Source organism: Tiliqua scincoides, chromosome 8 (assembly GCF_035046505.1).
Source record: "Tiliqua scincoides isolate rTilSci1 chromosome 8, rTilSci1.hap2, whole genome shotgun sequence".
Classification (NCBI taxonomy): domain Eukaryota; kingdom Metazoa; phylum Chordata; class Lepidosauria; order Squamata; family Scincidae; genus Tiliqua; species Tiliqua scincoides.
The window spans coordinates 17,354,345-17,369,751 of NC_089828.1; the positions used below are offsets into that span (position 1 = coordinate 17,354,345).

The window sequence follows — 15,407 nt, forward strand, 5'->3', positions numbered from 1 at the left end:
GGGAGACCACCTAGATGCAGGTCTCTTGTTGTCTTCTGTGCTCCCTTAGACATCTGGTAGGCCACTGTGAGATACAGGAAGCTGGACTAGATGGCGCTTTGCCCTGATTCAACAGGGCTCTTCTTATGTCCTGGGTGAAATGTGTGCAGTCTGATCCTGTGGATTTCTTCTTGAAAGGAAGCCCAGAAATCCTCTGACCTCAATGACACTTGCTGTAGGGTTAATTTACCAATAGGCTTTATTCTCAGGTAAGAGTGCCTATTAGACTTTTCATTCTCAGGTAGAGTGTCAGTGTGTAAGTAGTCTGTGGAACTCCTTACCACAGGATGTGGAGATGTCTGGCCTGGGTGCCTTTAAAAGGTGTCTGGACAGATATATGGAGGAAAAGTCCACCACTGGTTGCAAGCTGTTATGGGTTTGGGCAACCTCCTGATTTCAGAAGTAGGCTACCTCAGAATGCCAGATGCAAGGGAGGGCACCAGGATGGAGGTCTCTTGTTGTCTTGTGTGCTCCCTGAGGCATATGCTGGGCCACTGTGGGATACAGGAGGCTGGACCAGAGCCCTATCCTCTGCATGACTACTCAGAAGTAAGTCCTATTCTAGTCAATGGGGCTTACACCCACAAGTGTGGATAGTATTACAGCCTCAGAGCCCAATCCTTTGCGTGCCTACTCAGAAGTCAGTCCCATTCTATTGAATGGTGCTTACTCCCAGGAAAGTGTGGACAGGATTGCAGCCTCGGAACCCAATCCTATGCTTGTCTACTTAGAAGTCAGCCCCATTCTAGTCAATGGGGCTTACTCCCAGGTAAGTGTGGATTGCAGCCATCCATGGCCCTTGGCCTGATCCAGCAGGTTCTTGCTCCTCTCTCCCTCTTGAGCCAGGACAGCCGTGGCTGTCCCCTCAACGTCCCCTTCTCATCTGGATGACCGTTGGAGGCTGCAGCAGGTTGACCGTTAGAAGAGGCAGCAGCCCCTCCCCCTCTCTCCTTCCCCCCTCCCCCCCGCACTCGTGCAGGGTTCTTCCTCCTGTCACTGCAGGCGGAGCCCAGGAATGCCCCAGAGCCGAGCTAGCAGACCGAGCGCGTGGCGAAGCCAGTGCGCGTGCGCGGTCCCTTGTTTCATTCCCTACCTTCCTCCCCCCCTTGGAATTCTGTCAGCCCGGCGCGTGCGCGCGCGCCCTCTAGGACGGGGAAAGGGGGCGCGCGCCTGCGTGAGGGAAAGGAGGAGGACGGTTGGTCGCGTGAGGGGAGGAGGAGCGGTGCACGCGCGTGGGGACGGGAGCGCGCGCCGGGGCTGCAGCCTGTGGTACTGTGTGTGCGTGAGGGAGAAGAGGGAGCCCTGAAGCCCGGCGCTGGGACCGGCCCGCCATGGACTAAGCCGGCGAGCGCCTCGAAGAAGGAGCTGCCTCAGGAGGACGAGGAGGAGGCGGTGGTGCCGCCGCCGGCGCCGCGTCCTCCGTGGCGGCTTCGCCCGGTCTGCCGGGCTCGGGGCGCCGCGGAGCGATGGCGGCGCGGGGGCTCCTGCTGGGCTCCCTCTGGATCGCCCTCCTCTGCGGGCAGCGCCCCGAGTCCAGCGCCGCCGCCGCCGCCAGGAGCGGCTCCCCACCGCCGCAGCACCTCCCGCCCGCAGGTGAGCCCAGGCCGGGTGCGCGTGAGGGGAGAGAGGAGCCGGGGGAGGCTGCGCGCGCCTCGACTGCTGCCCCCCCTCGCGTGGGGCGAGCTGGCGCTGCCTGGCCGCGGAGAGCGAGTGTGTGCGCGTGTCGGGGGGGTTCGCTAGTGATGGTGGGGAAGGGCTGTTGCTGCTGCGGCGTCGAGTTACAGCATGCAGGAGAAAATACTACTACTACTACTCCTCGTAGTAATAGTGGGGGTTGGGCAGAGGGGGGACCTCTGGGTGTTTGGGCTACCTGGGGGGGTGGAGACGTGGAGAACCCCCCCAACCCCCCATCCAAAGCAGTCCCAAAGTCTTGTCCTCACACCTCTGAGCAGCAGGGGGTGGCTGTGTAAAAGGGGGCAGGAGCTGGAGCTACTGGGCATTTTGGCTACCTGGGGTGAGGAGACTTGGAGAAACCCCCTCCACTCCCAAAGCAGTCCCAGAGTCTTGTCTCTGAGCCTCTCTGAGCAGCAGGGGTGGTATTTATAGGGGGTGGCTGTGTGGAAGGGGGCAGGAGCTGGAGCCACTTGGCATTTTGGCTACCTGGGGGGAGGAGACGTGGAGAAACAACAAACCCCCCCCACCACTCCCAAAGCGGTCTTGTCCTACACGTCTCTGAGCAGCAGGGGTAGTATTTATGGGGGGGGTGCTGTCTGGAAGGGGGCAGGGACAGGGGCCACTGTGCATTTTGGCTACTTGGCTCTCTACTTGTGATTTCTTTCTATTCTGCATCTTGCAGTTGAAACTGTGTGCTTGAGAGGGGGGGAGATGTGGAGAAACACCACCACAACAAAAAGTCCCAGAGTCTTGTTCTACACGCCTCTGAGCAGCAGAGGTAGTATTTATAGGGGATGGCTGTGGAAGAGGGCTGTTGCTGCAGTAGTAGCCTTCCGCATCGCTGTCTAGGAGTGGGCAGTGATTTCTTTCTCCAGTCTTGCAAGTGTTGAGTTTTCTTTGTTTGTGAGAGAGAGAGTGTGTGTATTTGGCTCTTTTGTTGCTGGAACAGTGAAAAAGGATTTGGAGATCTAGGTTGTGTGAGTGAGTGAGTGAGTGAGTGAGGGGAGGAGAGAGAAGGCTACTCAAGGGGTTTTGGGAGAAAAAAAGGGGGCTCTTTGACACGGATCTGTTCCTGGCCATTGAAAGGCATATCTTTTAAGTCCCTTGTGTTGGGGGAAAAAGGGTCTGTTCCACTTGTAAGAGTCATACTGTATTAAACACCATTTCTTATACCAGTAGAGGCCACTGCACACCTCTGTGTAGACATTTATTACTGGTGCCATTTATTCCACTGTACAGGAAGGAGAGGGGAGAGACACTGTAAAGCCATTCCCACAATTTGCTATTTGTCAATGGATACTTCACTGAGAGCGAGCTGCCTCTCCTCTCTCTGCAGCAATCGAATTTGGTGAGACAGTGTTCTAAAATGAACTGAGCCCAGATGCTCTCAAGAAAAGCATGGTTGCCCTTCTACAAACCACCAGCCTAGTGTTAACTGCAATTTTTCCCCCCCTCTGGAAAATGTGTGCAATGTCCAGTAATTCCAGAGTGTTAGGTATATCTAAATTCCACTGGTTTCAGTGGGATGTGGGTATTTTAACTGGGTAGTGCTGATGTGAATGGGGCTAATAGCTCAATCCTATGTATGTTTTTACTGACTCAGTCCCACTATATTCATTGGGGCTTGCCCCTAGATATGCCTGTGTAGAATTGCAACCTGATTGTTTTTTGCTGGTGCCAGTGGGCAGTTAGCAAGCTGCCTGCATAGATGATTGTTTATACTATTGTAGGTAAGGTATACCTTACTATAAGTAAGGTAAATGAACAGTCTGCTAACCTATTATAGCTATTTACCATACATAAATGTGGTGTTAACAAACATGAAATCTGCATTAAGAGAAATAGACTTTAAGATGCGTTAAAAAGTAGGAAAAAAACTCCATTACTATTTCTATTCTGAAAAATTTAACTCTAGAAACACTGTAAAATAAAATCCCCTCTACCTTTGTTCAATTTCTGGCATTGATTATACATACTGAAAATGAAGCTGTTGTTGTATTTGATATTTATATTTGGTTTTATTTTCCATCCATTATGATTGTAGTTTTGCTTTAGCTTTTTGGTGCCTTAATGTCCTGCTGTAAATGTGTATTCACATGTCTTGGAACAAATCTGAAAAAAAAAGAAGTTGTGCTATAATGGAGTGGCTTACATGCATTTCTGAAAATAGTCTTGTGCAGTTGGAAAAGGTATAGATACTGGGAAAGTTGACAAAAGTAGCTTGCTTTACTAAACTATTTTGCTGGGAACAAATCTGGTGACTGTGTGTTTTCAGATAAGACATTATTGAGATTAATTGTGTAAATTGCCAAGAGTAAAGGCTTGCATGCAGTACATGTTACTATAAAGAACCAAAACAGCTACGGTACTTTGTTTTGAACACATCTCAGAGAATTACAAGGCTGAAATACTGAATTGGGATTAATGAACAATTTCACATTTACACCTTATGTTTATATCTAGCCTGTGATTGTTTATATTAAGATGTTTTAGATTTACCTGTGGATGAATATTTGAAAGATGTCTTGAAGTAAGAAACGCCATGTGGGCATAGTATATATCCATGCTACTCTTGGGTGAAAAGCAGATTCTCTTAAGCTGCTTCATCAGTGGTCTAGGCATATGACAATGTATGTTTAGCTAGTTGTTTTGCTTGTGAATAGGCGTATTTTCTGCATATTAGTAAATGAAGCCTGTTCTTCAAACTGAAGTTCTGCAAATTTAAATGTATGTTTTTGCCTGCTTTTGAGAAGTTGCTCCTGCCCCAAGTCCAAATGAGGATCAAGAGGCAGTGGAACTCCCACTGCATTCCATGTCTGTGCAGCTTGGCTTGGTGTGTGGTAAGATGTTGACCTCTATTGAGGTAAACTTTGGGTCCCAAGTTTTGGCAGATTCATGCAAAAATGTCCCCTCTTCAGACTTTTCTAGCAATCATTTTGTATTGGACTATACATATGCCAAATTTCAGCTTTCTGGTATTCTGGAAGTAATTTTCAAGCTGTGTTGAGAGAGAAGTGTTTGGTTTTTTTAAGTTGAATAAGCTGTTATGAGCCTCTTCTGCGTTTTCAAATAGAAGAGGCTGCTGTGGTTCTGATGTGTGTACCAGTCACCTGCCTCTGGAAGTGCGTAGTTCGTATTTTTGCAATGGATGTAATTGAATGAGCCAGCCATATGTAATGGGAGGAGTCTTACCCCTTTCTTGGAGGAGGGCTGCCTTTTGAGACTCCGAATGAGTCACTGTGCTGGGCTTGCTGCATTCAAATCTTCATTAAAAGGGAGGAGCATCTGAGGGGGCGTAATTACACTCACACACACTAAATGTAAACATTTTTGGTTGTAAGAATGAAATGTCTTTGATTTTTACTTGGGCAGTGCATTTGTTTGCAGTTTGGGTATTGCTGTTTATACACCTAGGAATGCCATTTGAGTTCCTCATTTTTAGGGAGACTTAATACTGTACAAGAGTCTGATTTTTTTTTTTTACTCTTGTAGATGTACTGATGTCCATTTTCAGATTTTGGTATTGGGTGTCTTGAAGTGTGTATTTATGCCAGGTTACATTTTGGAGTTCCTTGGAGATATTAACCATTTTCGATAGTTTGAGGTGTGTGTTTGGAAAAAGTGCTTTAGTAATGTTAATTTTCTGTTTCTGGTAATCGAGGTATATCACTATTTTCATACCCCAATGAATAGGGCCAAAGTGCTTCACATGTTGTGAAAGGAATAACAACAAAAGTGGGTGGAGAAGCAGACATATTTTGGAGGGTTCCCTTAACTAGGCCCCAAGACTTGCCAAAATCTATTATTAGGGCTAACAAACAATAGCATGGGCATTGAACATCTCCAAATGGCTGGCCCATGCTGTTGACTGTGCTCAGAACTGCCTTCAACAATCCCTAAACTATCTTATAACAGTTGGCAAGCATTGCCTACAAGAAAACACTTTTGTATTAAAGTATTAAAACAGCAAAATAAAGCAGCCCTTTATAAATTCCATTGATCCATGCTGTTGGGTTGCCGCTGCCATGACTTCAACCAATGAAATGAAAGGGATGGACAATACCATGAAGGCTGGTGATAGCATTGGATGGTGATATCACTGGAGGGTGGGGGATGATGGAAGTGCTGACTGCCCTCCTAACCATCCTAGTAAAAATGTCTGTTGCTATTACAAAAGGTAGAGCAAGTTGGTTAGTGGGTGGTGTGAATGTATATGGGGAGTGGGAGTAGGGTAAAAGATGGAACTGGCCTTTGCTCCCTATCTGTCAGATTTGTCATGTCTTCAGTACAGTCAGTTCCCAGCATTAAATCATGCTCTTGTATGAGTGAGAAAGGTATGCAGGATGAGGCTATGCAGATAGGAACTGTCTTGATTTTCAGTGCTGGGGGTCACAAGGGGTAAGAAACCGAGTGCATTAGCTTTCTCCTGTTTCACATCTGAGAAGTTGAAGAAATCTGAGATAGGTACCCAATCCTCTGCTACAGCAGATGGTCAATAAGTGGTTTTTAAACTTCATTGCAACCACTTGGTTAATATGAACATAATCCAGAGTTCATTACTAGTCTCGTTGTTGGCATAATAGGAGGGGATACAAACTTTGTTTTGAACCATTCACAGATCATTAGAGGGCTGTATAATATCCTTGGCCATTTTTTGTGGAATTCTGGATCTCTAAGGCTTCAGAATCTCCATTTGTGTGAACTTAATTAAGGTAGAGTGTTCATCACTGGAGCACTATTGCCACTTTTGTCATGAATAACTTGTATAACACTTTGGATTACACAATGTCCTTGACATGGTATATCATTTTTCACACGCTAATTGTAGTTGTCCAAGGAACTCCTCTAGCTACACCTCTGTCAGGAGCTTTGCCGTAGGGGACCCTTCCAGAGCTCTGCACTACAGTTGGCTCAAGTGGAGGTGTTCCAGCTGCATCAGTGTCTGGACATGCCTACATAAAAAGGTCTCTCCTAGACAGACCAAAGAAGAGAAACACCCCTTTGCCACCTCAGAGGTCACTACCCCACAGCTCTGAGTACTTTCTCCCACTGTGATAGCAACAAGGAACATAATTTCTAACTGTCCAACTGCTGTTTCAAGTCCTTGCATCTTGTGTTCACTAGCTATGAGGACTGACCTGTTTCATACATTTATTCCCTCAGATAATGGTTGCCTCTACCCTGGCAGGGACATTTGTTGCCTCAGGCATCTCTTGCCCCAAAACTGGAGTTCTACAGCATCCACTGGTTTCAGGACAAAGTTCCTTCAGATTTGGTAGTCTTACTTATAGGAGTTGTCCTCTGTGCATTCACTGATAAAAATTGTCTCATTCTTAAATTGCTTGTTGTTCTGATTGTAGCAGAGATGGTGACTTACTCTTTAGGATGGTAATGACCATTGAACTTTGTCAGGCCTTTTATATACTCTCAGTTGAACATATTTGGCAGGCTTCAACACAAGCCTGCAAAACAAACGCACACTCACTACTTTTTTTGATTGCCAAAGATGTTGGAATGAATTTAGGTTATTTTTGGGGTTCTGAATCAAAAAATGGCATCAGTTTTGCCTCATTGGCCCTAGTTTTTGGGTAACTGTATACACTGTATATACTGATTCAAACAACTTCCTCATGAGGAAGCTGTTTGAATCTGTATATATATTGTGTGGTAAATCTTTTAGATAAATAGTGTGGGGCCCATTTGGGAGCAATTGGTCCAATTGACTTAAGGCTGGTCTTGCATCATGACAAGATTCAGTGGCCTCTTTTTGGATCAGGTCCAGCAATGAGGTTGATACAGAATGACTGTTGTGAGTAAGGCACATCAGTGTTTATTAACAGCATGCTTCAGAGACAAATGATGTGAGAAAGGGCATATGTTAGCATTGTACTTTCTTAGAACAGATAAAAAGCTGCGTATTGTACATGAATTCCAGGAGTGAGTGCTTACAGTCTTTTTGTAACACATGGAAGTTTTCAAGGCAATATCTCTGCCATGAGATGCCACATAATCCTTACTGCATGTACTTAATGTGCAAGAGTTTCGCCTTCGTGTGTTGGGAGTGAATATTCTAGCTTAACATGCATATTCAGGCCCTCATATTTGTTATCAATGTTAACAACTGTTAATAACCTTAATGCACTGGAGTGGGACAGAAAAAATGTACCTTCTTGATGGTCAAGAGCCACCCAAATACTATGCAGGATGGTTTTTTTACAAATTTTTTTTTCAAAAATAATGCGAGGGTTTTTGGAATGAGGTGGTACAATTTTAACTAACTTGTAATAAAGATCTCTGTTATAATCCTTTCTGGAAATTATTTAATTGGATATTGTGTAGATATTTCAGAAAGTGTCAAACTTTATTTGACTTTTGATTTTTGTTCATGCTTTCGATTCTTGCGCTTTCAGCGTTTTTCATAAAAAAGTGGACCTCTTTTTCCCTAGTGTTAAAAGACTTGATTAGGAAGGATTAGAAAGGGAAATGTTTATGAAAGATAAAATGAGATAAAAGCATAACAGTGCACACGCCTATGCATGTCTACTTAGAAGCAAGACCACTTTGTTCAGTGGGACTTATTCCCAGATAGGTGTGTATAAGATTGCATTGTAAACCAGTTTTCTTTAAAAGTTACTGTTGTTGCAATGTGAGAAATATTTAGACAAGTTTGTTCTTTTAGAGAAAACTTACTAGTATGGCTAATACCTCTTTTCTAACATCCACTAATGTCCAATATTGAGGTTTTGTTTTGATTGCTTTGAAACCAATATGCTAATTTAGTACAACAGAGGTAAGCAAATAACTAAGATTGTGTAATTCCTTGTATTAAAATGTGAATTTATATACTATGTGATAGTATTTCTGGTGGGGTGGGATATGTATAACTAGTATCCTCCAACTGATACAGATTTGAACGAACGTCTGACATGACAGCACTGAGAAACATGAACACTATTCAGCAGGTTCCTATAACATTAACACATTTCATACAGTATTGACACAGGGAGAGTTGATGATTACTGTTCTCTAGCAAATAGCTGTTCTTCAGCAACTGGTTTTTAGCTATTGAAGTGCAATTGTGGCAGAATCTTTATAATGACTGCACAATTGCCCTGGGAAAACAGCAGTTTCTAGAATGACTCTTATTCTGCAAAAGTCTGAATGAAGTTTCTCTAAATGCATTCAATAGTACTACTTTAGCAAGACCATCTTATTTTACTTTAAAGAGATCCTTATGGATATTGTAATATTTCTTCTGAGGGCATCAGCAGACATATAGTTGAATGAAATGAAATCCATTGTGTTCTCTGAACGTGTAATAAGATGCAGCCTTTCAGATAAGGAACTTCAAGCAGTATTAGTGTAAATGTGAGTCTTGCTCTTCAGTGTATTTAGATGTCCCACTAATTTCAGAAAAACTTTCTTTCAAGTATACATGTTAGATTCACAGACTTACTGTGTAATTCTGTGCAGGTCCACTCAGAAGTAAAATTCATTGAACTCAATTAAGGCCCAAATCCTAACCAACTTTCCAGCACTGGCATAGTGGTGCCAGTGGGGTGTGTGCTGCATCGTGCAGTTGGGTAGCAGTCACGGAGGCCTCCTCAAGGTAAGGGAATGCTTGTTCCCTTACCTTGGAGCTGCATTGCTCTTATGTTGGGGCTGGAAAGTGAGTTAGGATTGCACCCTAAGACTTATTACCAAGTAAAAGTGTATAGGATTGCAGCCTTAGTAGAATTCAATTCTATTATAGTAGTAAGGGTGTGCCTACTCCAGACATGAGCTGTTTTCCCAGGACCAGCTAGTGCTATCTTCATGGCATGGGCTCACATGAACTTGAATAAGGTATCCTTTCTATACTCTCCACACTCAAGGAAGTCCTGGAGAACCACTGGCAGTTAGTGTAGACAGTACTGTACAAAATGGACCAATAGATTTGGATATATGAACATTTTGTAAGGTTATAAAGCATGTCCAGCATATAGATTGATCTCCAAAGCTTTTTTCTTTTTGGATGAGGAGTCCTGTGCCCCTTTGTATGTGCAAAAAGGTATGGCTGATGCTGTTCATCTTTTCTCCTTAACTTTTTTAAGATTGACATTACAAGCACTTTCTTTACCTTTCAAATTAAGGGATATTAATTTAATATCTTAAAAGGGAAAAGTTGAATGGATGCCGGACACTCGGGCCGCAACAGCTATTAGGCAGCCACAATTACTGGCTATTTAATTTCATTTTGCTGGTATGGCAACCAAACTCAATATACTAAGCATTGGTTCATCATAGCTTGTTAAATTACAGTTCTTCAATTTTAATAATTTTGAAAGCTGGTGATTTTTTATATAAGTGGTCTTTCTCCTCATGGTGAGAACGTATAATAATTTTGAATCTTGAGCTATTCAGTAAAATATCAATCACTTTAGCTTCATTCAGGTGATGCATCAAAAAATGCTCTTGTTTTGTAAGAACTAATTACAAAGAATTAATGGGAAAATTAGCACTTTATAAACCCTTTTTTACAATAATATCCAGTTATGGTAGTAGATATTTTATAAAGCCTCCTTGTAGTATGTTAGCAATTTAAATTGGCCACTCATATTTAGCTGCATAAGAAATGGTAATCCTGAAGAAGAGTACTTTAAGATCTTGATACAAAAACCTATATCCTTCTTAATTCTTGAACACTTTAAAAATATTCTCTTAGGGATAGGACTCTAGAATACCCTCTTAAGACACATAAATGTGAGAAAGAGATTTTGTCCGTAAATGAACATTGCAAACATAAGTCTTCAGATGTAAGCAGTTAATTGTATGCATGTGTTCTGATACTTGAAATGTTTCTTTGGTGTAAAGAGATGTTTCTGTTAGAGCTGAGAGTAGGTGTAAAAATTCTGATGCCGGAAGTATTCGTTTTGGATTTTTAAGGGAATGCAGAAAACTTAACTAAATGCATGCTAGTGCTATGGCCTCAGTTTAGCAATTTCCTCATAGAGGTGTGATTTTTGTTTTTATTTTTCACAGATTTTGGTTTTTTACCACATTGAGAAGCACAGAAAGCCGTTTTGTGTTTCTATTTCATTATCACTGAAAAATCATGCCTCTACTCATAGGAAAAAATGTGTCAATCTTTCTCTTGTTTAAGGTGCTTGGAAAGTATGGTGCAAAAATCTCTGTTCTCCAAAAAAGGTTAGATACTGTTCTGAATCAGCTGTTTTTTTTCTTTTCTTTTTGCTGTTTGAGAGACCTACATCTGTAGGCATGTAAGAGAACATCCATTTTTTCTTCTTGCTATGTCTCCCTGTTGTCAATCCAATTGGATCAAAACGTGCCCCCCCCCCAGTCAAAAAAAGATGGTGGGATATATGCAGCTTTGTCCAGGGAATTGCATGGGTTACTTCAGGGGCTTCTTTTTTCTTGTGTCCCATTGGGACAGCATTCCTCTCCCTCATTCCCTGAGACCAAATGAGGCTGGGAAGATGCAGATGTGCTAACTTCCTTTACCCTTTAGTCAATGTGGGCCTCATTGTTTCTTGCTTAGTGTTCAGCTTAGTATGGGGATTTCCTGCATTTTCCTAGCCAAAGCCCCAACTACCTAGGTGCAACACTTGTCATGTGCTGCTGGTGCAGACTTTTTTGCATGAGGGTGTATCAAGGGGGTTTTCCATAAGCTGCAGATGATCAGAGTCAACTTCTGTTTACAACTGACTAGTACTAAAGTCTAGTCCTATCACAGTACAGATTGAGTCTCGTTATTTGTGAGGGTTCTGCTCCCTTAACTCATGCGGATGGCAAAAATGAAACTCGCATGGATGGCAAAAATCTCATTAAAGTAAATCCTTTTAAAAAAATGTCCCTTTGTTAGGCTATTTAAAAACAGTCTTGCTGACCTTTGTGATGTGAGACAGTCATTAGGCAGACAATCCATTAAACAGTCTGTCTTCAGGTGCTTAGAAAGGCTTCAGTCTGAGCCAGCGACACCTCCCTTCTTCAGTGCAAAGTGATTATCTTTCTTTCACATGCTCAGCAGGAAAGGATGGGTCGCTTGCCTGGGGATGAAGCTGTTCTAAGTACCTGGAGACAGAATGATTGATGGATTGTCTGCCGGCTGCCCTCTCTTGCATTACAAGCTGTTAAACGACTTTTTTCTTTTAATTTAAAGGGCCCTTCTCATCGTGTTGAGATAAAACCATGGGTGAAAAATCCGTAGATAATTAGGTTATACCTGTAATACTTAGATGCTTTGTGAAGTGATGCATTGACAGACATAACACTGCTAAAAGGATGGCGCATGTGATGTTTGGGTCTCTGCACATTGGCAGCATCTCCCTCTCTCGCCCTTCTTGATCTGCCCTTTTCCTGTTGGGTCTGTTGACTTCTGAGGCCTCCCATGTCTTCGTCCCAGAGCCTCAGTAGAAGCAGCACTGCTGAAGAGGCAGCATTAGGGAGAGCCTGATTATCATGGTGTCTTGATAAAGAGGTTCTGCAACCCAGATCTGGCCCTCAAGTCTTATGTTTGACACCTCTGGGTTATTTGGGGCTTTTTAGCTTGAAAAAAAATGCAATGAATATGATTGGGATGTATCAAGTTATGCATAGTGTAGAGAGAGAGAGAGAATAAGGTTTTCTTCCTCTTCTCCAATAATACAACTGGGGATATTAAATAAAACTATTTGGGAGATTTAGGATGGACAGAAGGAGTGCATAATTAGTCACACAGTGTGTAATTAGTCTATGGCAATGGTTCTCAAACTTTTAGTACTGGGAGCCACTTTTTAGAATGAGAATCTGTCAGGACCCACCAGAAGTGATGTCATGACCAGAAGTGACATCATCAAGCAGGAAAAGTTTTAACAATGCTAGGCTGCAATCTGACCCGCACTTACCCAGGAGTAAGTTTCATTGACTATCATTGTTAAAAGCATATATATAGTAGCCTGTTAAAAGTACAGATCTGTAACTTTTCCTGAAGTGCAGTCACTTTCCTTGGTAGCATTAGGTCTAATACATTAAAAATATTGAGATGAATGGAGACCCACCTGAAATTGGTTTGCGACCCAGCTAGTAGGTCCTGACCCACAGTTTGAGAAACTGGTCTGTGGAATTAGTTTTTGCAAGTTGTGGTGATGGCCACTAATTTGGATTATTTTTCAAAATAGATTGAATAAATTCATGAAGAATAGGTCAGTTAATGGCTACTAGTCATGATGGCTATGCTATCTCCAGATTCAATGACAGTATGCCTCTGAAAACCATTTGCAGGGAATCGGAGAGAAATTTGCTGTCCGGTCCTGTCCTGTCCTACTTGTTGACTTCTCAGGGATGGTTTGTGGGCCACTGTGGGAACAGAATGGTTGACTAGATAAACCTTTGGCCTGATCTAAGAGGACTTTTCTTATGTTCCAAGATCGCCACCAAAATGCTCTAAAAATGACTTACAGCACTTCATAATAACTGAATGATAATCATGAGGAGTATAATGTGGTCAAGAAAATGTTTTGACATGATCAAAATTTCAAATCAAACTATAGCTTGGATTAAATGGAGCTTCTCTGCATGTTGTTGCAAATGTGGAGAAGACATTATTTATATACCACTTTTCAACGACGTCTGAGTGTTGTACTGAGAAATCAACCACATTGTTGAGTTGGATGAGAAGGCTGTACAGAACCTTAACAGTTGTGTCACTGAATTTGACTGTGAGCCTTTTGATCTGTTGGAGTCTGCCATATTTTCTTTTGAGCACCTATTGAAAGGTGTGATAGACAACTTTTTAACAAAAACCCACATTGAAAGACAAAGCTATGGCAGATATACTCTTTTGTCTACAGTACCAAAGACCAAATCATCCTGTCACTAGTAGGGGAATATTGTGTGACTGAAGAATGTATCTCAGTCTTTAAAACAAGTGGGGCTGTTGTGAAAGTGGAGAAGTCATAATTTTGAACCTGATGCCACTTGAAGTTGATAGTTACGTTGCTGTTTAGCAGCCCTGGACCTAAGATCTCTGATGAAAACAGTTGCTGGGGCAACTGTGTATTGCATTGATTTTCAAACATTTTAGCGCCTGGACACACTTTTTAAAATGACTATTGCAACCCACTAGCTTTATGAGACAGAAAAGGTGATCTAGAAAGACATTTAATTTATTTAATTTGCAAAAAATCACATTCTGTTTCTGAGGGAGCCCTAATGAATAGCTGCCTCAAGGCTTGAGAGGCTTAGGTATGTGACCCACAAACCCAATGCTATGCATATCTACTCAGAAATAAGTCCCATTATAGTCAATAGGGCTTGCTCCTAGGTAAGTGTGGTTTGGATTGCAGCCCCAATCTTCATCTACCCCCAACTAGCTGTCATTGATGGACTTGGGGGAAAAAACACACCTGAAAAAAGGTACTCAAACATTTATCTCCCTATATTTGCACAAACTTGCAAACTGCAGGAGCTCAACTCTTTGCAGGGCAGTTTGCAGCTATCTGATTTTTGAATAGCCTCAGGGCTTGAGGCAATTAGTTATCTGATCTTCCCATTACCTGTGTTTTCATTGGAGGCGCTATGGGACCTACCAGAAATTGGGTCACAATCCACCAAGTGGGTCCTGACCCACAGTTTGAGAAATGATGGTATAGTATATATATTATGTCTATATTCTTGCTTCAAAAGCTGACCCATAGCAAAATGGAGTCAAAAGATTATTTTCAGTGAATTTGATCTTAGTTATAATTATTGCACATTGCCGGTGGGAGTGTTCGTGTATAACCCTTCTCATTTTCAGATAGCAGACAGTGTAATGGGAGTGGGGAAGGTCAGAGTGTTGCTATTGGGTTTGCCTAAATGACTCCCGAATGCCTTAGTAAAGATGGTGAATTCCTACCTGTAGTCGCTGAATATGGAAAACAAGCTGTTTATCAATTCTGATCTCTTTCAAATTAGCTTATTAAAAGTCAGAAGTACCTTATGTTCTGCTGAAAGGAAAAATTAATGGAAAGTCGAATTCAGCCATTACATTTTTGAACTTTTGGGGGGGAATACATAATGTAGTATCTAACTTTCTAATCCTTTCAGCCTTTAAATTCAAAAATGAAAACATTTTCATGACCCTTGAATGTAAGTCGATCTTTCTGGCACTGGTCCCAACTTACAGAATGTATCACTTCTCTGTGCCAAACATTCAAAAAGGTATTACTTTACACTTTAACTGCATACATCTTGAAAAGGAAATAAACTGTTGGGCTTTTTCCACCATGGGCACATAAAGCCTTGCTTCACAGAAGAGAGCACTTAAGCAGGAACAAGGAAGCTTGTGTGAAGTGAACTAAGATTGTATACTTTGGGGGAAGGGGGAGAGTCTGATCTTGGTGTGTAGTTCTTGGCAGTTTTAAACAAAACAGTCAGTGTTCTCTTAGTTTAGAAAAAATAATTCTTGAAAACAGTCTTCTCAAAAATCCATTGAGTGAAATGGCTGCAAAGTGTTATTCTCTGAAAACTGGCTTTTTTTGTGTAGTGAAACTTTCTCCCAACAGTTGCATGTACATTCTCATAATCTTCATGTTTCAAGGTTTGGGCTACGGAAACAGGAATGACTTAAAAAGGAAATATTGAGACGTTCAGTTTGTGGCTTTTTTAATGTTTGCCAAACATTTGTAAGGTAGGTGCTTTAGCATGATCACCAGACATTTATGTGCCATGGCCTA

General features: G+C 42.4%; 1 protein-coding gene across 4 annotated transcripts in view; it reads left to right on the plus strand.

The window, feature by feature from the left end:
• Nucleotides 1-1,461: 1,461 nt before the first annotated feature.
• Nucleotides 1,462-15,407, plus strand: part of NEO1 (neogenin 1) — a 132,990-nt gene continuing 119,044 nt past the window's right edge. For all 4 annotated transcript variants that reach the window (XM_066635068.1, XM_066635069.1, XM_066635070.1 and 1 more), the window contains exon 1: nt 1,462-1,632. In XM_066635068.1, the coding sequence (XP_066491165.1) occupies nt 1,506-1,632 (127 nt within the window). In that variant the 5' untranslated portion in view covers nt 1,462-1,505. The remainder of the gene's footprint in view (nt 1,633-15,407) is intronic.